The sequence below is a fragment of the Festucalex cinctus genome, chromosome 1, assembly GCF_051991245.1.
Source record: "Festucalex cinctus isolate MCC-2025b chromosome 1, RoL_Fcin_1.0, whole genome shotgun sequence".
NCBI classification, from domain to species: Eukaryota; Metazoa; Chordata; class Actinopteri; order Syngnathiformes; family Syngnathidae; genus Festucalex; species Festucalex cinctus.
The window spans coordinates 6176007-6200613 of record NC_135411.1 but is presented as its reverse complement, the minus strand read 5'-3'; the positions used below and the strand labels follow the sequence as shown (position 1 = coordinate 6200613).

The 24607-nt window shown below is 38.4% G+C and overlaps 2 protein-coding genes across 2 annotated transcripts; one reads left to right on the top strand and one right to left on the bottom strand.

Annotated features, from left to right (window-relative positions):
• Positions 1–46: 46 nt before the first annotated feature.
• Positions 47–11071, bottom strand: cdc34b (cell division cycle 34 homolog (S. cerevisiae) b). The gene is made up of 5 exons (XM_077513100.1): positions 10049–11071; positions 9865–9951; positions 5772–5869; positions 3271–3405; positions 47–1730 (listed from the first exon to the last, which is right to left on the bottom strand). Exons 1-5 carry the CDS (start codon positions 10232–10234, stop codon positions 1520–1522), a joined length of 717 nt encoding a protein of 238 aa, XP_077369226.1. The 5' UTR covers positions 10235–11071; the 3' UTR covers positions 47–1519.
• On the top strand, positions 10977–24607 carry cactin. Its single transcript, XM_077513016.1, has 10 exons — positions 10977–11791; positions 12461–12980; positions 13071–13166; positions 14323–14468; positions 14560–14722; positions 16487–16601; positions 16680–16872; positions 19786–19905; positions 21545–21882; positions 23947–24607. The coding sequence occupies exons 1-10, from the start codon at positions 11487–11489 to the stop codon at positions 24435–24437; spliced, it is 2487 nt and encodes an 828-aa protein (XP_077369142.1). The 5' UTR covers positions 10977–11486; the 3' UTR covers positions 24438–24607.

Sequence of the window (24607 nt, the reverse complement as noted above, 5' to 3'; positions counted from 1 at the left end):
GGGGGGGGGGGTTCGGGTGGCAGGCAACTTGTTCAATTCACGTCGATTTTGTTCCAATAAATCTTTATTTTTCACTTTTAAATAGCCAAAAATTAAAAAATAAACAGGTGGAGAAAACAAGGTGATCATCCATACAGCTACATGTGCATATCCGTCAAGGTCTGTCACTCTGAAAACGACCCACTAATGTTGAATGTACGTCATTGAATAATCCTGAGAAATTCAGTGAAGTCCAATTGGAGCAGTTGAAACAATCAATACTGGTGACGAAAATTACACACGAGGAAACACACCAACACTAAAAAAAAAATATATCAAAATACTTAAAACTCACTACTAACACAAACAGTAAAACAAAAAAAATTGTGGCGGAATTGTTTTTTTTCCACTTCCACTGACTTCCAAGGCTGAAAATCCTTTAATAAATCCTGACACTTGCAACATCATTTCTCGGACAAATTTTCTACACACGTTTAGTTGTCAAGCCTAATAATCTCATCACATGAAACATTCTCAAGCAAAAGGTTGCAGGCATTAATTCTAACCATAAAGGGGGAAGGGAAAAAAAAAAAAAAGACTAATATTGCTTGCGAGAAGCAAAAAATAAAAATAAAGACAAGAATACAACAGCATACATTTCAGGGGCATTTAAAAGAACAAAAAACATTTTGTTTAGTCAGGCATCAAACCTGAGGAGACAATTTTGATGAGAGAGTACTGTCCTCCCGCAGAAGCCATGGTCAAACTTACACTTCCTTTATCTGGTGGCCTTATCCTCCATCAAAACGACAACCAGAGGCGAACCAAGCGAAGATTATTTTCTTGACAGTAAAAATGGTGAACGGCTATTTTTTTGACACAGCTGGCAGTCCCCTTGAGCGAGTTTTCTCGGTTCTCTGTAATCACACGCTTTTGTTATCAGAGCTGTAAAGCAGATCACCATTTGCAAACAGTTCCCCAGAGGAAGAAACTCAAAAATATATATTCCAATGTTTTCTGGCATGCAGATGACGTTTGAGGAAAGTCCCATCCCATTATTTTTTTTTGTAGTTCACCACTGCAGGAAGAGACTTAATATCGGTGAGCAAAAACTATAATTAGTAACAATGAAAGAAGTTGTGAATGATTTGTAAGTGTTTGCATCAGTGCAAAGTGGCGTCACCCCCATTTGACCTTTAACATTTGAAGCAGTATTTAAGTTAGCCTCTCCGGTTTCGGGTCAAAACCAAAACTTTTTGTTCTGTTTTGTTTTTTGTTTTTTGCTGGTGCAAATCTCAGCAAAATCCACATGAGCCCATCAATTCAGCTTTAACAAAGAGCGCGCAAGCTAAGGTAAAATCATCTCATTTCGTTGCTTTACAAACAGGAGGCGTCAAATATTTCTCACTTGCAGACCACAGACCTCTCGGACGAGCCCCACCCGGGCAGTAAAAGTGGGGTGGGTCGTCGTCGCGTGTCAGCAAAGATTGGTCACGCTGCGGGGAGGAAAAAAAAGAAAAAAGAAAAAAAAAAAGGCATGTCACGACTCTTCGTTGCCCGAGTCGTCCTCGTCGTAACAGCAGTCGCCGTCGCCGTCCTCCACGTCGTCGTCGTCGTAATAATAGTCATAGAAGAGGTCGGAGCCCTCGTCAGGGGGCGGGGCACGCGTGCGGACGCAGTACTCGGCCAGCGTGGTGGGTACCTGAACCCCGTCGCGTTCCGCCTCCGCCTTGGTGGCCAATACTTGTTTTCTGCAGGACACAATCAACGTCGATGAGGTCATTAATGAGTCGAGTGTCCCTTAATTCAGCCGTGTCCAAACTTCTTCATTTGAGGGCCACATACAGGAAATCAGAAGGACGCGAGGGCCACATCATGTTATGAAGAGAAATTGTGTTCAGTCCGAAAAATTGTACAAATAATTTATTTGTGCCTTTTCATATTTAGAAAAAATGCTACAGTATATAAACCAATTCATTTGTAATATGTCAGTAGGGTTATTATTAGGGATGTAACAATATCCAAACATCACGATATGATAATTATGAGGGGGGTTGGTGATATTTAAAAAAGATCACAATATTGTAAAAAATAAAATAAAATAAAAAAATAAGCACAATATTTTACTTTTTTACATAACAATGCATATAAACCACCTACAATCTCTAATAACAATATTGAGGCACTTACTTGCTCATGCAAGCACATATTGATCGCTTACAAGCAAATTCGGTTCCCCTTCATCTGACTTTTAGCATAGATTTTAAATCACATAGAAGGCCAAAACATCCCTAATGAAAATTAAATTACACTAATGAACTAGCCACTAGAGGGTGCTAGAAGATAGAAATCAACCTGACTTTCTTAACAGATGTGTTCCTTTTAAATATTGTGAACATGATGACGACGATATGGTGGCAGTTTTAATATCACAATATCACAATATTGCCCTTATCGTTACATCTCTAGTTATTATCGTTTTGGAATTTCTCATTTTAGTTAGTTTTTAGGGTGGTTCTGTTAGTTTAGTTCTTCAAAAATGCTTACTTTCAGTTTAGTTTGTTAGTTGCAGTATTATTATTATTATTATTATTTTTTAAATGTGTATTACTTGTGCGCAATATTTAAAAAAACACCATGGGAGCGACGTCATCTGAAGGTGCTTTTCTATTGCCTGCTGCTAGATGACGTCACTTCCGTGTGACATAATTTCAAACGTCATTATTCCGGTTTATATCAAAATAAATCTACTAAAAATAAATCACATTTAAATTCATCCCAAAAGGCACATGCATTAAATTAATTACCAAAGACGAAAACGAAGGACATGTTTGCTATAATTATAGTTAGTTTTAGTTAGTTTGGGAAACATAAAATGTAGTTTCAGTTAGTTTTCGTTTTTTTTAAAAGAATTTTGTTTTTTTAATTTATTCCGGTAACAATATTGGGTTTTGAATTTTTGTTTTAGTTTTTTTCATTAGTTTTAGTGAACTAAAATAACCTGTTTTTCAATACCCTCTCTTCTTACTTTTATTTTCCTCATGCGGCCCCTGAGCTAATATGAGTTTCACGCGCCTGCCATATACCATTTCGGTTGTTTAAAAAAAAAAAAAAAAAATCTGAAATTTTCTCTCTGAATTTTGATGCAAATCAAAAACTACTACTTCCTCATGTTCACTTAATTTGCCCCTAAAAAACAAAAACACAAATTCCAATTTTTGTACTTTTAATTCAACGCGTAACCATTTTCCAATTTGCCGCACGTGAACTCGTATCGCGGGTACCGCTCACCTGATGATCTCGACATATTCACGGTCCTTGCCCTTGCTGTCCCTCCATTTGCGGTACATGACGGAGGCGTCCACGTTGGCAGGGGAGAAGGTGTTTGGCTCGTTCAGCAGTGAGATGACACTCAGCAAAATGGTTCTGAAAGCGCAAAAGGAGGCTCACAACGTGATATAACTTGACACAAAAACATATCGGATGGCTGATAAGGAGCATGTAAGCCTCTTTTTTTTTCTTTTTTTTTTGGGCCTCCTCCCACATGAGAAAACATGCATTGGTTAATTGAAGACTTCAGCAGTGATAAACTAATTTTTGTCACAGGCCACATTATTGTGGTTATGATTTTCCTCAGAGGGAATTTACGACAGGGAAAGGGAAATATACAATCCCCTCCAGAAATATTTGAACTGCAATTATTTTTGTTGTATACTGACAAAGTCATTGTGCGTTTTAGATCAAAAGATGAAATCAAAGATCAGAATTTGCAGTGGTTATTTGATGGTATTTACATCTAAATATGTACAATTATAACAACTCAGGACAGGGCAGCATTTGAAACTGCAAACTTTTCAAGTGAGCAAAAGTATTGGATTGCACATTCTAATATTAACTTAAAGTGAATAACATTTAACATTTGGTGGCATAATAACCCTTATTTGCTAATAACAGCATCAAGCCTGTAAGTTACCCAGAAGAATTGAAGTTATTCATTTGAAAGTCCCTGTAAAGGGCAAATAGAATGTTTTATAAAATTTGACACACCATAGAGAAATGCCGCGAAAAAAGCCTGTCAAATCTGATTAAAAACAAAAACAAAAAAAAACTATGACATCAGGCTCCCAAATAATGACAAAGGTTGTGGGCGTGTCCACTGAAAGCCCTGGGGGAAAAAAATGCTCTGCTCAGGTTTGCCCTGTAAATCCAGTATGTGCGTTAGCCGCTAGCTAGCTAGCTGGCTTCCCAGAAACACTGACTGCTATTTGGTGCTGTGTTGGTGTTAATTTCGTCAACAAAAGCTAAACAAAAATCATTTCGTCGACACACATTTTTCACCGGACTAATTTGACTCGACTAAAACCCTTATTTATAAACAATAACTGGGACTAAATCAGTATGCATTTTCATCGACTCATGAAGACGAGATGATAATGTCCTTCACTTAATAAAAACTGGACTAAAATTGATGGACATTTTAGTTCATGAACAAAAATGAGATGAAAATAATTTTGTAAAATCTTGTCTCTGCTAATCTGTCAGTGTGACACTGTCATGTGACACACAACCTGCAGCTAGCGAGTAGCGAGTGCAACATGCATAAACACATGGGACAGACAGGAGGTGGCTTCAAGGTGAACGGTAAAAAAAAAAAAAAAAAAAAGTAAAATATAGTTATAATGTAGCATCAATCCAACAGCTATAACGTTCCAACAATAATGTTATTCCGACCGCAGATAAATGTCTTCCACAAGTCAAAGTAAGCTGATGAGTCTTCTTCGCTTTAAGACTTCCGTAGATTTCCCTGCCACTCTTACGAGGTGCTCCCCCTAGAGGCCCACCAAGTAATTGCTCAATAAGTCATGAACAATGGAGTCGTGATAGTGGCTGTATATTAGGGGTGTTAAAAAAAAATCGATTCGGCGATATATCGCGATACTACATCGCGCGATTCTCGAATCGATTCAATAATCGGCAAAATCGATTTTTTTTTTTTTTTTTTTTTTTTTTTTTTAGGATTCACACCTTAAGCATGGAAGAATGTTATATGAACGGAACATTAAGCCTTAATATTTTATTTCAATGCTGTTCAAACATGAAACAAATTACAACCTCTATAAGACTGAAATTTCAGATAAATAAATAATACAATTTTCATATAAATCTTACACTCTACAAGCTTACTGATTAGTATTTTCTAAATTCAAATGAAAAAAAATCGCAACAATCGACTTATAAATTCGTATCGGGATTAATCGGTATCGAATCGAATCGTGACCTGTGAATCGTGATACGAATCGAATCGTCAGGTACTAGGCAATTCACACCCCTACTGTATATTAACTACAAATATGGCGAAACTTGCGTAGGCGTATCGATAATTATCAGGAGACAAAGTATCACGATATCGATATATCGTCACACTCCTATTGCTAAAAGTTGAAGTGTTACTTAAAAATATTGCTTATGCAGTATATTGTTAAAGTTTTTACGACGCCGGCGTCTTGACTCTGTAATTTCTGTTGTAATCATTCCCTCGGGCAGAACGAGCTTTGCAAGCAGTGTCTCGGAAATGACTGCGTTTTAACTTTGGAGTCTCTCCCCCGCCCGTACTTCGCAGGTAAAGCGAAGATGTCAGCTGAGAGACCGAGATCATTTTTCACGGATGGTGTCCGATCGCACCACGTGGCGTCAACACGCGTCCGTTGAGAAGCGACTCCTCCGAAGACAAATGTCATGTGATAAGGGTTCGAGTCCGAGACAGTAACCAGATCGCGACGATTCATGCTAACCGGACATTCTGGGTGGGATTCCATCTCTCCGAAGGCAGCTCTCCACTTTGCGGGTCGTCCACGGGCGGGTGCAGTATGGAAATACACACGTCTCCGTTCTGGAAGACAAGAAATTGATTATGGATTGATTGCCATGTGAAAAACAGAGTTTTTTTTGTTTTGTTTTTTTAAATAGAGGTGGCAAAAGTACGTACTCCAATTGTGTACTGACAATTTCTATAAACTCTATTACTTCAGAAACAAACTAAAAAGAATACTCAGAAACCTACTTGAAGGAATACTTGACTCATTGAGCCATTTTCAGCAGTTAAAAAGTTAATATTTTGTCTACAATTAATGTGGTAACTTCATTATTTTTCACGTACAATTAGTACCTTTAAAAAGTAATTTTTCTACTTGCTGTCGACAGATTATGACGACATCACCTGTGCTGAGGAAGTCGGTAACGACTAGGGGTGTTAAAAAAAATCGATTCGGCAATATATCGCGATACTACATCGCGCAATTCTCGAATCGATTCAATAGGCGGCCGAATCGATTTTTAAACTTCCATTTTTAACGGAAAAATATTCAACAAAACGTCTTACTTCAGGTTAGGGTTCACACCTTAAGCATAGAAGATGTTATTTTAATGGGACATGAAGCCTTAATATTTTATTTCAATGCTGTTGAACATGAAACAGATTACAACCTGTATAAGACTGAAGTTTCAGATTAATAAATAATACATTTTCATACAAATCTTAGACTGTACAAGTTTACTGATTAGTATTTTCTAAATTTGAATTTAAAAAAATCGCAACAATCGACCTATAAATTCGTATCGGGATTAATCGGTATCGAATCGAATCGTGACCTGTGAATCGTGATACGAATCGAATCGTCAGATACTCGGCAATTCACACCCCTAGTAACGACCAATCATGGCTCAGTTTACTGACCCAGAAAACAAGTCAAGTAAGCCATGATTGGCCCTTACCTACTTCCTCATCACAGGTGATGTCATCATCAGTTGACAGCAAGTAGAAAAATTACTTTTTAAAGGTATTAATTGTACATGAAAAATAATGAAGTTAGCATATTAATTAGAGACAAAAGATTAACATACTTTTTTTTTTTTTTTTAATCAAGAGCTAGTTGTGGTGACTCATGCATTTATGCAAAAAAAAAAAAAAAAAAAAAAAAATGATAACCACTGGGGGGGGAAAAAAAAAAAAAAAAAAAAAAAAAAAAAAAAAAAAAAAAAGATACCTTACTTGGATGTGTGTTTAAGATTTGATTTTTATTTATTTTTTTTAACACCAGAAGCTGGGGGTTTTTAAGGCTGGCACAAACAAAACAAATGATTTGCCTAGGGATGCACGATAATGCTATTTTCAACCGATACAGATAAATCAATAATTTAGAAGTGCCGATGTCAATAACCGATAAGCAAGCCGATAATTGTTTGCAAAATTAAGTTGAATACAAATGTACCTTTGAGTCCTACTATAAGTTTAACAAATACATTGAAACATTGTATAAACTTTGCACAATGTTTCAATGTATGTAAAGCACCATGAAGCTGAATTTTATTGATGTGAGCCACAACCAGATGGACCAACGGGGCATGTCGATTATTATTGATGGATTTATAAAATTATTCTGGTTTATCTGTATAAAATCAAATTGCCGATAATTATCGGCAGATTTCTCTATTATCTGGTTTATCTGTTTGACGTCAAATTGGTCGATAATTGCCGATAATTCACAAAGTTGACAACGTCAAATAATCTTCTTAAATAAAGCCATGAAAGTTTCTTCTCCAAATCTGTTGCCATGTTTCCTTTGCATTTATGTCTTATTTATAATTTATTTATATATTTTTTACATTGGGTCTTCATCTGCACAATACATAAATTGAAAAAAAAGTAACAAGAATATTTTGATAAATTAAGAAGTAGAAAGCACGTATAAATGTTTTTTACATTTAGGGAGTATTTTTATATTTTGTTGCTTTTCTCTGTATATAATTTGAGTCTAATCCGCAAAGGCTGGAATTTAATCGATACAACTGGACTTATCTTGTTGGTTGATGTTGAATTATTATTATTTTTTTGTTTGTTTGTTTGTTTTCTTGTAGAAAACTTTCATAATAGATTTAGATAAATTACTGTATGTCATTTGGCTAAATAAACGTGAACATGAGTTAACATCACCATAAGGTGCCTTTGAGAATTCCGCATTTCACCTCCCCAAAAAGTTATGATTTTCCATTAAAATTCTTATTAAGTTGATATTACGCTGTTAGAAATGTTTGTTTTGTCTTATTTTAATAATAAAAAATACATAAATAAATAAAGTCCAAGCAGACAATCTACATGCATATTGCAAATTGCAAAATATATGAGCCAGGATGGACGACGACGCGGTAGACATTTTTGTTTAATGTTGCCGTTGATTGAGCAACATTATTTAGTAGGGGTGTGAATTGCCTAGTACCTGACGATTCGATTCGTATCACGATTCACAGGTCACGATTCGATTCGATACCGATTAATCCCGATACGAATGGTCACGATTCGATACCGATTAATCCCGATACGAATTTACAAGTCGATTGTTGCGATTTTTTTCATTCATATTTAGAAAATACTAATCAGTAAGCTTGTAGAGTGTAAGATTTATATGAAAATGTATTATTTATTTATCTGAAATTTCAGTCTTATAGAGGTTGTAATCTGTTTCATGTTTGAACAGCATTAAAATAAAAATATTAAGGCTTAATGTGCCGTTCATATAACATTCTTCCATGCTCAAGGTGTGAATCCTAAAAAATAAATAAATAAAAAAATAAAAAATAAATAAATAAAAAAATAAAAATAAAAAAATCGATTCTGCCGATTATTGAATCGATTCGAGAATCGCGCGATGTAGTATCGCGATATATCGCCGAATCGATTTTTTTTTAACACCCCTATTATTTAGTAAGCAAGCTGACTGTGGTGTGTATGTGTAGTGTCTAACAATTATATTTCAAGTTTTTGAAAGGTTGTTATTTCAACTGATGTTCCACTATGACAGAGTGGGAATATTAAAGGCGCAGTCTGCCAGCTTGACTCTGGAAAAGGCACTTTTTAAATACAGGATTTAAACAAACAAACTACTTCTCAATTTACAGCTATGGGCTTCTCTTAATGTCTGATGGTGATTTTGTCCTAATTTGCGATTGGCTTTCCAGAGAAACGTCCCACTGTTTACAAAACAAACACAAAATGGCAAAATACAGGCTGGGGGTGTGGGGGTTTAGGACAAAATCACCCCCACACGTGAAGAAAAGCCCAGATCTGTAAATTGAGAAATTGTTTGTTTAAATCCTGTATTTTAAAAGTGCCTTTTCCAGAGTCAAACAGGCAGACTGGGCCTTTAATAAGATTGACAATATTCAACTAGTTGCATAGAATGAAACGCAAGCATTTATTCAGCAAATCTCCACTATCTCTTTACAGGAAAGACCAAATTCTGTTTGCAAGTCACTAAAATACACATTATCAAAATTAGGGCTGGGTATTGCCGCCAACCTCACGATACGATACGTATCACGATACAGGGGCCACGATACGATATGTATTGCGATACATATGTGTCCCACATGAGACACGTGCCATGTTTAGCTTATAAGTCAATAAATGATGATATTCTTCCTCTGCTTTCATTTTTCTTAGCAAGACACAGTGTCCAATCACTAGTGAGCTATTTTTGCATTAATTGAAGTCAATTAACTTCAAAGACGCTGCTGGTTATTATTTCTGAGGTACAATGCAAGCTGCAACGGCAAACGTTAACTGCCTATTTAATGTTAACAAAAAATATCGATTTTGACGCCTGCGTATCGATACGCGTATTGTAATGAGGCCCACAACGATATATTGCCGTATCGATTTTTTGAGCACACCCTTAATCAAAATACCTCATTATTAAATAACTTGTGGACAATAAAATAAGGCAAAAAACAACAATTTAACTCTAATAAAATAGGAGGTCACAAGTTTGAATATGCTGCTACAGTTCCATGATGACTGAGTGATTCTGATGAGGACGACTAATGACCCACCTCATAAATGTTGGGATGCCACATCTTGGTGAGGAATCTGAAGGAGGGTGGGGAATATGGGTAGTCCATGGGGAACTTGATCCGGGCCTAGAACGTATAGGACGCCAACAAAAAATATTTTATGTCGTTTTAATGTCTCATATACATATCATGTCCCAGCAATTTGCCTCGAAATGAGTCTTACCTTGAAATAGCCCCCCTCGTAGTGTGTATTGGGGGGTCCGAAAATGGCCACTTCCCAGTTGTACATATCCGCCTCGTCCACCAGTGTTATTTTAAAGCCCTCGACGGGTTCCTCCTGAAGGCTCTTCATTTCCAGCATGAGAGCCTTCTGCGAACTGGCGACGTGAGAGCAATCGTGCTGCGCCATACTTGACACTTGGCTACCCTCAAGTTATCTCCCCGATCGACAGCTGCTGACTCGTTTGTTGACGGCAACGCAGCTAAATTTGACGCCGCACTCACTTGGTCGAACAACCCGACACTACCCGACGCGAGGATACAATGAAAACAGGCCAAAGCGAATTGGGCTCAGTTTGTGGCCAAAAATCGGATCAATTATTTAACGTCCACAATTCTCGGTGGCGTAAACTAACCAAACCATCGTGGCCCGCCGAGTAACCGAAAGCTTGAGCTGGTCTACTTGGAAAAGTAGCCGCGGATATAAGCCGTAAATCTACTGGTAGCTCCTGGCTAAATAAGCTAGCTAACGAAGACCGCCTCACAACCAGATGGAGACGATTTTTTTTTTTTTTTTTTTACCTTGTCGCGAATAGATTTTTAACCCGCTGGTTATTAGAAAGCAGTAGCAGATTTAACAACAAACCACAGCGACCGACTGTAAACTATTATAAAGTACAATCACCACTGTGGACCCTTCTTGTCATGCGAACAGAGCGAAGAATGTTGTTGAAAAGAAGTCCTTTCTCCCCTTAAAAACAGGCAATTGTGCAATGAGCTGCTATGGGATTTGTAGTCCGGTTATTGTTTGTAAACATTGGCTTCTAAAACTCAAACGCTAAAGAATCTAGACAAACCCGTCAATAAAACACTATTTTATATCCAACAAACAGTATAAATCGAAATTGAGTAATATACGCCTTATATTATTATGCATTCTATATTACGGAAATAATGCCTAAAACTACATTCACCAGTTACAGGATGTAACACGAGCGCGAGTGTCGTTTGCGTTTGTGAGAAGCTGCGTTGACCTATTTTTCGAACGAAGTTATTTTTATTTAATTACGTAATGGCGTGTTAAAGATTTAACTTTGGACGTATAATGGCGTAAGCACCAGCGCAGTCAACTTTTCCATTTTAATTTATATTACGTGAGACCAGTGTGACGTAATTATCTTGCGCCACAAGTACAGAATGTACCCGTTTTAGCTGCCCCTGTTTTGCCTGAGTGAAAACGTTTGGTGGGGGAAAAAAATACAATGTAGCACAAATTGGGTTACTTATGTCATGTATTGATTTTATATTCGGATATTTAATATTTATGTGACAGCGTGGCTATTATAGAGTCTTTAAAATAATAATCATCATCATCATTGCATGTCATATGGCATTAACGCGACGAAATCGTATCAGGACCCCGCGTGAACGCAAAGTTCGCGATGGGTTCGAAATCAAGACGACGATCCCGCTCCGTGTCCCGAAGTCGGAGCCAGGACCGGCGAAATAAGTCCAGAGCGAGCAGGTCTAAATCTCCAGAGAGAAGGACGAATCGCTCTCAAATTATGGACACCAAACGACCCGCTCAGGGCCGTGCACGGTCCGACAGCCGCGATTCCGCCAGCAGCTCACCAGACAGACGACGGCCTCAACATCGGGGCCGTTCAAGTTCTCGAAGTGGCTCGGAGAGTGACAGGAGGCGAAGAATGCAACGCGTGAGAAGCAAATCTAAGGACATTTCGTCAAGGTACTGATACAAAGTGTATATATTGTTGTTGTTGTTGATCGTTTTGTTGACAAGGTATGTCTTCATGGGCTCAAGCAGCCCTTAACATCCAAAATGTATTTTTATGCACCGTTACGGAAAAAAATTAATCTACTACATTTTGAGTCGGGATGCACGATAATGCTATTTTCAACCGATACCGATAAACCAATAATTTAGAGGTCCCAATGTCGATAACCGATAAGTAAGCCGATAATTGTTTGCAAAATTAACTTGAATACAAATATGCTTTCGAGTCCCTCTGGAAGTTGAATACAAATGTACCTTTGAGTGCTATTATAAGTTTAACAAATATATTGGAACATTGTATAAACTTTGCACAATGTTTCAATCTATGTAAAGCACCATGAAGCTAAATTTTATGGATAGGAGCCACAACCACAAGAAATGGACCAACGTGGCATGTCTGTAATTGTGCTGGATTTCTTTATTATCTACTTTATCTGTATGAAATCAAATTGCCGATAATTATCGCCAGATTTCTCTATTATCTGGTTTATCCGTTTGACGTCAAATTGGTCGATAAGTGCCGATAATTATCGGCCACCGATATTATCGTGCATCCCTAATTTTGAGCCTTTAGTTTTCAAAACATCCATCATGTTTATTGAATCATTTGTTTTGTCTCAGTTCTGATTCAGATCATCCTCGAGAAAGAGGGAGAAGAAGCGACTTGCAGACCCGAAGAGGAACATCTCGAGAGAGAAGGTCGTCTTCAGGCTCCCGGGATGGAAGCGATGAAAGAGAGCGAGGAAGACGGAGAAGCCTCAGTCGAGATAGACAGAGACAGAAGGGGTGGGGCAGAGATAGAGAAAGGAAACCTGAACGAGACAAAAGCGAAGGGGAAAGGAGCGGGAAAGGCCGAGACCGAGCGAGACCTCAGTCCAGTTCGGCCGACTCCTCTGACAGCTCCGGCTCCGATCGGGAGAGCAAGACCGCCAAAGACAAGGAAGCCAAGAGGAAACAGAAGGAGATGATGAAGGCTCTGGAGACTCCAGAAGAGAAGCGTGCCAGGAGGTTGGCCAAGAAGGAGGCGAAGGAAAAGAAGAGGAGAGAAAAGATGGGTTGGAGTGAAGAGTACATGGGATACACCAACGCCGACAACCCTTTTGGGGATAATAACCTGTTGGGCACGTTCAAATGGCAAAAGGTACGTTTGGAAGCTGAGCAGGTTCGATGAGATCACTTTTTCTCAATTGCCTTTTATATGAGATGCTCTGTCTTGTTTTTATGTTGTCAGGCTTTGGATAAGAAAGGTATCGGACACCTCGGGGAGAAAGATCTTAAGGAGAGGAACAAACGCATCCAGGAGGAGAATCGCAGAGAACTTCAGAAGGTTGCTTACTGCATGCTTTGGCTGAACGAGGAATCGAATAATCTAATTGCAATTGTTTTTGGGGGGTTTTCCCCCTCGATATTGCTATTAGAAAATGTGATTTTTTTTTTTTTCAAGGTCCTCATCCTGTGTATTTTTTTAAATATTTTTATTACATAACACGATTACATAACATTACGTACCAATAAACAAACATCTTGTGTATTTTTAAACAAACAGGACATTTATCTGTACTACAGAGGTGTCCAAACTACGGCCCGGGGGCCATCTGCGGCCCGCCGTCCATTTTTCAGTGGCCCGCTACATATGCTAAAAATGGCATTTGACTCGGTTCAAATAAAATAGAACAAAAATGTTTGGAGATGGTCAAAGTAAGCCATTAAAGTTTATTTTAGTTAGCTAAAACTAATGAAAAACAAAACAAAATTAAAATAAAAAAATCAATATTGTTGCCGAAATAAAATAAAAACGAAAATGCTTATTAAAAAAACAAAAACTGACTGAAACTACATTTTATGTTTACAAAACTAACTAAAACTAACTATAATTATAGCAAACATGTTCTTTGTTTTAGTCTTTGGTAATTAATTGAATGCATGAGCCTTTGGGGATGATTTTGAATGTGATTTTTAGTCGTTTTATTTTGATATAAAGCGGAATATTGACGTTTGAAAGTATGTCACACAGAAGTGACGTCATCTAGCAGCAGCCAATAGAAAAGCACCAAAAGATGACATCGCTCCCATGGTGTTTTTTTAAATATTGCGCACAAGTAATGCACATTTAAACAAAACAAAACAAAACCTAATACTAATACTGAAACTAACAAACTAAACTCAAACTGAGCATTTTTTTAAAGAACTAAACTAATAAAAACTAACAGAATCACCCTGAAAACTAATACTAACTAAAATGAAAAATTCCAAAACTATAATAACCCTACTGCCATATAACAAATAAATTGGTTTATATACTAAATATGCAAAAGAACAAATAAATTATTTGTTCAATTTTTAGGACTAAACACAATTTCTTTTCATAACATTATGTGGCCCTTGCGTCCTTCTGATTTTCTGCATGTGGCCCTCAAATGAAAAAGTTTGGACAGCCCTGCTGTACTATATTGCTAACGTAATGTATTATGAATTTGTTGTAGGTGAAGCAGCTGCGTTTGGAGCGCGAGCGAGAGAAAGCAATGAGGGAGACGGAGCTGGAGATGCTGCAGCGAGAGAAGGAAGCGGAGCATTTCAAGACCTGGGCCGAACAGGAGGACAACTTCCACCTGCATCAGGCCAAACTGCGGTATGCGGCTATCACGGCTGAAATCAAAACGGCAGCCAGATTGTCATATTTTGCAACCCAAACGTTGAGTTCAAAACGTGCGTGTGTGCAGGTCTAAGATTCGAATCCGCGACGGGCGTGCGAAACCCATCGACCTGCTGGCCAAGTACATCAGCGCCGAGGATGACGATCTGGCGGTGGAGATGCACGAACCGTACACCTTCCTCAATGGGCTGACGGTCACAGACATGGATGACCTTCTGGAGGATATTAAGGTGGGTGACACTTGAAGGAAGAGATGTAACGATATGCAAACATCACAATGCGATATTATCACGATATGAAGGTCACCATACGATAATTATCACGATATTGTGGGGGTGGGGTGGTGATATTTAACTCATTTGCTCCCAATAACGTGTAAATGCGTTTTTTTTTTATGTTGTAAGTGTCCCAAAGACGTATTTATACGTTTTGTTGTTTGTTTTTTTTTTATGCTAGAGCATGCAGAAGGCTTTGATGCAGCCTCTCAACTGCAAAGAACGGTTGCAGAAATAGTAGTTATTACACAAACGGCCAGTAGGTGGCAGCAGAGCAAAGGAGATCAACCAGGGCCATGGAGAAGAAAAAAAAAGCTAAATTACTTACAATTTTAAATAGATTTGTGAAAACTGATGAAACTTAGCTCTCTTCTAATGCTAATTGCTGCAAAACGGAAACAGATAGAAACATACTTTTTTTTTCCTGATGAAAGAAGAGACTTTAATCTTTCTTTTGATGGGTTCCATGCTTTTATAGCAATAGAACACAATATTCTGTGGGCCTTGCAAAATCAGTCAAAATCCAGTAAAACAGCCGGGAGCGAACAGGATTGCGAAATGTGAAAATGGCTGAGAGTGAATGAGTTAAAGAAGGTCACAATATTGTTTAAAAAAAAAAAAAAAGAAGAAAAAAAAGAGCTCATACCAAAACAATCACAATATTGTGCTTTTGTACATAACAGCAATACATATAAACCACCTACAATTTCTGATAACAATATTGAGGCGCTTACTTGTTAATGCACGCACACATTGAGTTCCTCCACATATTGACTCACTTCACAAGCATTATTACGTTCCCCTTCAGCCTGATTTATGCCTCCGCGTTTGCTCTCGCGTTAATGACCGGCGGAGATCACATGATCTACGCGAGCCATGAATTTTTAAGTGCTGCGTAGCTCGTGGCCGGCTGCGGCGCACACGTCGCCAATGGTGGGGCGTAGCTCGCTCGTGATTGGTCCGTTCGATGGCGTACTCGGTTTTGGTTTTTTTGCTCCCCCCCCCCCGGTATGGGAGAGATGCTGGCTTTTTAGGATACTGATATTGAATAGAACATTAATTTTCTGAACTTATATATTTTTTAGAAATATTTACATATACTGTAAAAATATTTTTTAAAATGTCACGTGCCCCGATTTTAGAACCACTGGTATAAATAAATATAAATGATATACATATAAATATAATAAATATATAATATAAAATATATAATATAATATAAATATTAGGGGTGTGAATTGCCTAGTACCTGACGATTCGATTCGTATCACGATTCACAGGTCACGATTCGATTCGATACCGATTAATCCCGATACGAATTTATAAGTCGATTTTTGCGATTTTTTTTCATTCAAATTTAGAAAATACTAATCAGTAATTATATGAAAGTGTATTATTTATTTATCTGAAATTTCAGTCTTATAGAGGTTGTAATCTGTTTCATATTTGAACAGCATTAAAATAAAATATTAAGGCTTAATGTTCCGTTCATATAACATTCTTCCATGCTCAAGGTGTGAATCCTAAAAAAAAAAAAAAAAAAAAAAAAAAATCGATTCTGCCGAATATTGAATCGATTCGAGAATCGCGCGATGTAGTATCGCGATATATCGCCGAATCGATTTTTTTAACACCCCTAATAAATATAAATAATAACAAAAGACTCAATTTAGCCTGACACTTTTGCAATTGTACACTTGAGTGTTGTTGTGCTCTCAGGTTTACATGGAGTTGGAGCAAGGCAAGAATGTGGATTTCTGGAGAGACATGACCACAATCACTGAGGACGAAATCAGCAAACTGAGAAAACTGGAGGCCTCCGGAAAGGGACCCGGTACGTCATTTTTGCCCTTTTTCATCGTGCGCGTCAACCAAACAGAAACTGACCGTCATTCGTCGACACGGCGCTCAGGTGACCGGCGCGACGGCATCAACACGGCTGTGAGCAGCGACGTGCAGACCGTGTTCAAAGGGAAGACGTACAGCCAGCTGCAGGCGCTGCACCTCAACATTGAGACCAAGATTCGGGCCGGTGGGTCCAACCTCGACATCGGCTACTGGGAGAGTCTGCTACAGCAGGTCCGAGTCTACATGGCCAGAGCCAGGTAGGAATGTGGTCATGACATTTGACCCTATTTTTTTGTATTTAACCAAAATTTTAAGTACACCATAATATGTTATATTCAATGGGGAACCACACGATATATGTCACCACACTCAACTCATTCATTCGCCGCCATTTTCACATTTCGCAATCCCGTTCGCTCCCGGCTGTTTTACTGGATTTTGACCGATTTTGCAAGGCCCACAGAATATTGTGTTCAATTGCTATAAAAGCATGGAACCTATCAAAAGAAAGATTAAAGTCTCTTCTTTCATCAGGAAAAAAAAAAGTATGTTTCTATCTGTTTCCGTTTTGCAGCAATTAACATTAGAAGAGAGCTAAGTTTCATCAGTTTTCACAAATCGAATTAAAATTGTAAGTAATTTAGCTTTTTTCCTAGATGGCCCTGGTTGATCTCCTTTGCTCTGCTGCCACCTGCTGGCCGTTTGTGTAATAACTACCATTTCTGCAACCGTTCTTTGCAGTTGAGAGGCTGCATCAAAGCCTTCTGTATGCTCTAGCATAAAAAAAACCAAAAAAATTTATAAATACGTCTTTGGGACATTTAGACCATTAAAAAACGTATTTATACGTTATTTGGAACAAATGAGTTAAAAATAAACCGATCTTTTCCAACAATCTCATCTCCCTCCTCAGAGGTCTGGAAAAAGTCAGCCACTGTCCTCTTCTGCTGTGATGACTCATCAGGCTTTCATTTTTATTTGAGAGAACTACTTGCTATGCAGTTAAAACAAACCATTTGTATTATTACACTGATATTCTTCAATGTTTTCTAAGGGTGTCACGATTTCGATTTTTTATCGAAATCGATCGAAATTACGTCACGATTTCGAGCATCGAAATAGAAGAGAGGACACACGATTCGATGCCCCCCCCGCGCCCGCCGCCACCGCCGCCACCGCCACCTCCCAGGAAAGCAAATGAGACGCAGCCATTCAGCTAATAGCTAACGGCACTTGTTAGCTGACTTCTCCTGCAGTCATGATGGCAAGCGCGGACAGACACAGCAATGGTGCTTCAAGCCGCTCCCGCTTCTCTCGTCACCAGTTTGGAAACATTTTGCGTTCCCGGTGAGTTATGTCGACAACGTTCACGTTGTCGATAAAAAGACCACAGTTGCAAGATATGCTATGTGCGCGTACTGTACTCGGCCACGGTGTTACGCCCGGCTCGTCAAGGGGAAGGGAAGTAACACAATAACAGAAAATATAGAGTAGATAAACACGGGTCGACTTTAACATCTGAGTAGTTTTAATTGAAATTTCAGGCAGGGGTTTGACAAGGGAGTGAAAGTGGAAGGTGAACAAATAATAACCGCATTTGACAGAACTGACAGAACGGAGGAGAAACAACAATAACCAATAGGGGTATAATACACGGATACACAATAGCGTCGCGCTGGCACAGTCGTCCAATCGGAGTGTCGCGCTGGCACAGTCCTCCAATCAGAGTGTCGCGCTGGCGCATTCAAACTGAAGTACCATTATACAGGCACCAGCCGACACAAACACACACATACATACTAGGGGAGCGGAGCCGGCGGCGGGCCCGAGCCGCCAGCCGTAACAACGGGAAACACGACAAACATGACGGGACATTTACGCAGGCATCACAAAGATTTGGATTTATCAAATTCAACTAGAAGTGGGAAAACAACGGTCCAACCAACTATTTCATCCTCATTTACAGTGAAACTTCCACACACTTCAGCTCGCGCGAAACGCCAGATCCATAGGTCTATTTATAGCAGCAGACCTGCAGCCTTGGAAAACGCTGGATTCAAACATTTAATTAGTGTACTTGAACCACGCTACAGTATGCCCAGCAACTGTAAATGTTGGGATATAGTTTGTTCAGGCTGTATTTGTTCCATGACTTTGGATACAATATATTTTTTGTTGTTGTTGCACATTGCACATTATTTTAAGAGGAACGCACAGCACACTGTTGTAACCAAAAACAGTCAATAGATGGCAGGCACCCACTGTGACTTTTTGTTTTTGTTTTTTTATTTTTTATTTTACACTTCAGTAAGAACAAGACGGTTAACTTTATATTGTAAATAAATTCTTTGAATTTGATCATTCCTGCCTAATGTCAATTATCATATATTACATAAATTTACACAAAAATAATATGGAAATTGCATCACCTATATGTAGCCGATCTTTTGAAATAAGATTTACTGTACAATGAATAGAACCAATGATCATAGACTAGCCTTAGCCTACAGAAGCATATGCCTCTGTGTTATAAAGTGGGGGAGCGGAAAAAAGAAAAGAAAAAAAAATCGAAAAAAAAATCGAATCGTGACCCCAAAATCGAAATTTAAATCGAATCGTGGAGTTGGCGAATCGTGACACCCCTAAATTGTTTTCCAATCAAACAAGATTGGAACACTGAAGGTATATGCTGCTTGTAATGATAAAAAAAAAAAAAATCGGTATCGGCAAAAATCGGGATTGGCAGGTCAGACTTTTGAAAAGATCTGCGATCGGCCTAGTTGTTGTTTACTCGTGTCGTTTTTCCGGAGATAAATGAGAACAAAACAAGCACTATCCTATTTGCATGGCTTGTCAATGAGCGAGCTTCTTTTTGACCCACTTCCGAGTTCAAGCTGCTGAAGTCACGTGGCCTTGCAGTCTAAAAATAGCATTTGTGCAGTTCCCCATTGACTTCAACTTCAGTACACAAAAAATGTCCAAAACGGCAACCAGCTTTCGGTCTTCAGATTGCCCAAATCCAATTTTCAACCCGATCTGCTTGCTCAAAATAATTAGCTAACATTACTATCCAGCGAGTGGGTTAGGAAAACAACCCAGCATTTATTTATGTATTTATTTTGAAGTGTGTAACAATTTGTTGTGTACATGAAGATGTGTTTGTGTGACAGGCTGAGAGAGCGACACCAGGATGTGCTGCGTCAGAAGCTGTTTAAGCTGAAGCAGGAGCAAGGCGTAGACAGCGAACCTTTGTTCCCCATCGTTAAGGAGGAGCCACTGGGCGACGCCCCGTAAGTCAATTCGTCGACTCGAGCCACTCGCGTTTCATTTTTATCAGACGTCCGCTTGTTAGTTTTTATCATAGTCAACTTGGTCCCGTTTTTATTGAGTCAACTTTTAGTTCACATTAAATCTCGCATTTTAGTTTTTATTTTAGTCCAATAAAACAATTTTATTTGTCTAGTTTTAGTCAACAAAAACTGTCAATGTTTTACTCTAGTTTTAGTCGGGACAATCATTTGACCCCTGTTTGTTTTATTTTATTTTATTTTTATTTTTATTAGCAGATTATGTCGAACATTTCAGATCTAAATTTTATTTCACGTAAAAATTTCTCTCGTCTTTTTGATGAAAAACAACTTCACACAGCATTCTTAGCCATTCTTAGATCTTAGCCTAGAGATTAACATTATTGTTGGAACGTTATAGCCGTTGGATTCATGTTACATTCTAACTATAATTTACTTTTTTTTTTTTTTTTTAAAAGGTTTGTGCATTTTGCACTCATTAACTGCAGATTTGAACGTTTCATCATTATTCATATTGCTGGTGAAAACACTGACAAAAAGAGCTTGTTGCGACATGGCCCTGGCTAATCTCTTATACTCTGCTGCCACCTACTGTCCATTTTTTTATATCTACCATTGCTTTAAGCCACTGCTTCACGTCAGAAGCTGCATCAAAGTCTTCTGTATGCTCTTGCACAGGGGTGTCAAACATAAAGCCCGCGGGCCGGATCAAGCCCGCAAAGGGCTTTAATCCGGCCCGCGAGATGATTTTTGTAAAGATTAAAAAAAAAAAAAAAAGTTACTCTAGCCCCCCCCAACCCCCACCCCACTCCCAATATATATGCAAAGCATGTGATTTAACACGCCCAGAACTCAGTGTTGCCGCGTTCCATTTTAATTTGTATTATTTTTTGGGGGAACAATATGATGACAGTTGAGCTCCGTAATTTAGGGCTGGCCCACAAATAGCGAAAATCTACGTAGAATTGACGGCAACCGCTTTGAAGTTATATACGGTTATTTGACCGATGCGGCCCGCTCGGGAATATATTTTCCTCCATGCGGCCCCTTGAGTTAACATGAGTTTGACACCCCTGCTCTTGCATAAAAAAAAACAAAAAAAAAAACAACAAAAACACACACACAAAAACACATTTTTGGGAGAGAATGACAAAGTATTAACTCTGTTACTGCCACACGTTATCAAAATGTTATCATTCACGTCATCCTTGAAAACGTTCCATTTCATCAGATTTCGTCATCTTTCATTGTAATTTGATACACGGGCAGCCCCATTGAAGAGATACAATGCTGCCATCTAGTGGCCATAGTTAGTGAGGGTTTTTGATTCCACAACCCATTGACCAGGCAGCGCTGCACTTAGATGTTGCACTGGCCATTGATTTAAAAAAAATAAAAATAAAATAAAATAAAAAACATAGTTGACGTCATTTACCGTTTATGGCGGCATACATTGTGATTTTATTAATCGGGATTAAACGTTTTTGGCAGTCAAAGAGTTAAAACCCGTTTTTACGCCTTTTTGTTAGAGTTAACTGTACGACATTTGGGGCATTCCACCTCATATTACTTTCCTTTATTTTTACTTTATTACTTTTTTTTTTTTTTGTGTGTCTTTTAGAGCCGCCAGATCAGGAGAGTCGACATCAGAAGAGCCCGGCCAGTCGTCTTCCCCCTCGTCCCAAAACAAAGCGCCCGCAGGCGAGGACGGCCCGTCCACATCTTCAGCGGGACACGCCGAGCGCGGCGAAAAGAAGGATGAGGAGGAGAAAGGCGAGGAGGCGGAGGCGGTGCTGACGGAGGAGGACCTGATTCAGCAGAGCCAGGCCGAGTACGATTCGGGTCGCTACAGTCCCGCGCTGCTGGCCACCGCCGAGCTGCCGCTGGACACGCACACCATCAGCCCCGAGGAGGACGCGCACAGGCTGCAGTTGGCGCGCAGGCAGCTGCAGGTCACGGGTAGGACATGAACCCGTTATTGGCGTTAGTAGTCGTTTTAATAGGATAAGACTGCGGCTCTTTAGTCCCTCTCTTGTGGCTCCCTGTGGATATTATAAAAAAATACAAATAAAAAAAAATATTTTTTTTTACAATTTTATTTATTTATTTTAGTGAAAATATTGGTTAAATGAATTAATGCTTTAATTATATTTAATATAAAAAATGAATACAATTTTTTTTTAAATGTAAAAATATTGAAGTTGTCAGAAAAAGACTGACTGACTCCTTCCCTCCTTCCTCTCTTTAGTTTTTCTTCTGGTCTCTTGAGATCTTCTGGGGTTGGCGTAAGACTTTGATTTTGTAACCATGGGGAAGGCAGGAAGTGTTTGGTTGGTGCTGCATTTTACTTTGATTTATCTTTATCTTTTCTGACCTTTTCTCTGGTCTCCTGACCATTTGAACCTCACGACTCTGGCGAGACTCTGAAGTACCTGGTTAATGGGATTTTTATTAGGTTTTAGGTGAATTAATGAGTATAAATTTATACGTATTTGCACGCACGCCCATACGCACACATACAAAAAAAAAAATACAAAAAAAAAAAGCAACGATGATAAGACGTTGAATTGGTAAGACTACCGAATTAAAAAAAAAAAAAAAGTGATGAAAGGTCGATGAAAACGTTTTTAAAATTACTTAAAAATTAGGGCTGTGCAATTCAATCGAAATTCAAATAATAGTTTTAATTATTACTAGTGCTGTCAAAGTTAAAGCGTTAACTAATTAATGAATCACAAAAAATTATCGCATTAATCACGTATTAACGCAGATTAATCGCACTATTAATTTTGACTGCAAATGATCCTTTGGCTTGACAACGGATGGCTACGTTTAAGGTAGCACAGGTTGTGTATGAACAATAAACATAACATGCATTAAAGTGAAGCATTTCATAAATGTTTGCATGTGACATTCAGAATATTTGTTGATGTCAAACTATATGGGTCATTTTTTTCTACTCTAAATTATGCAAGTAATGTAACTGATTAGAAAAAGAGGAGAATGAGACGTCCTCTTAACATTAAATGCCGAAAAAATTAACACATAAGAGGTGCATTTTAAATTTGGCAGGCAAAAAATGTTGTTAAAAAAGCCTTTTTAAATAAGCGATTAATCGCGATTAATCAAAATGTTAAGATGTGATTAATCTGATTAAAAAATTGAATCGTTTGACAGCTCTAATTATTACATTCCACAGTTACAGAATCGACATAAACAGACAAAAAAAATATTATTAATACTAATTTTGAGTTGTTTAAATGTATATATTTACGTTTTTTAAATTTTTATTTTATTTTATAATGACCTATTTAATGAATCTTGTTTGGTTCAAAAGGAACTTGCATAATTAGTGTTTCAAAGAAATTTATTTGTCTTATTTATTTATTTATTTTACATGTTTAAACTTTAAACATTTTCTTGTTCTGTACCAAAAAACAAATAATTGTACTAATCATGATTTTACTGAGCAGCCCTACTAAAAATGTCCAAAAAAGGAAGAGGAAAAGCTGAAAATTACCATAAAATGTCCATAAAATTGCCAAAAAAAAAAGGTCATAGAATTTAATTAAAAAAAATTAAAAAATAAATAAATAAAAAACATTCAAAAAGTAATCATAAAATGTCCAAAGACAAAAGCAGAAAATTATCCTAAAATGTCTTCGGAATTGTAAAAAACAAAAAAAAAAAAAAAACAAAAACATAAAACACAACATTGATTTTTATTTTTTTTTAGAAAGGGAAAAAAAACATTTAAAAATGTCCAGGGGGGGGGGAAATGAAGAAATTCTAATAACAAAAAATGTCCACAAAATTGCTGAAAATATCAGAAAATTGATAGATAAAAAGGTTTAAAAAATAGGGAAAAAATTTGTAAGGCAGGTAAAAAAAATCCAAAATTATGGAAAACGGTCTGAAAAATGACAACAACAAAAAAGACAAACGGTCGAAGAAAATGAATCTCAAAAGTAACACCAACTCAACTGGTCCCTCAAAACTGCAATATCGTTTTTTTTCCTCCAGGCGACGCCAGCGAGAGCGCCGAGGACGCCTTCGTGCGGCGAGCCAAAGAGGGGATGGGCAACGACGAGGCGCAGTTCAGCGTGGAGATCCCCGTCACGGGCAAGATGTACCTGTGGGCGGACAAATACCGGCCCAGGAAACCGCGTTTCTTCAACAGGGTCCACACGGGCTTCGAGTGGAACAAATACAACCAGACGCACTACGACTTCGACAACCCGCCACCCAAGATCGTGCAGGGCTATAAATTCAATATTTTCTACCCGGACCTGATCAACAAGCGCTCCACCCCTCAGTACTTCCTGGAGCCCAGTCCCGACAACAAGGACTTTGGGATCCTGCGCTTCCACGCCGGCCCCCCGTACGAGGACATCGCCTTCAAGATCGTCAACCGGGAGTGGGAGTATTCGCACCGGCACGGCTTCCGCTGTCAGTTTGCCAACGGCATCTTTCAGCTGTGGTTCCACTTCAAGAGGTACCGCTACAGGAGATGAAGCCGCATCGTCATCATCATCGTCGTCGTCAGCGTTTTCGCGTTATTTCAAGCGCAACTCTGCTTTCTTGGTGGTTGGGGGTCCACGAGTCGAAAATTGTTGCATAATGTACTCTGTTCCAAAAAAACACAAATTCGTACAATAAAGATGTTTTTTGTTTTTTTTTACCA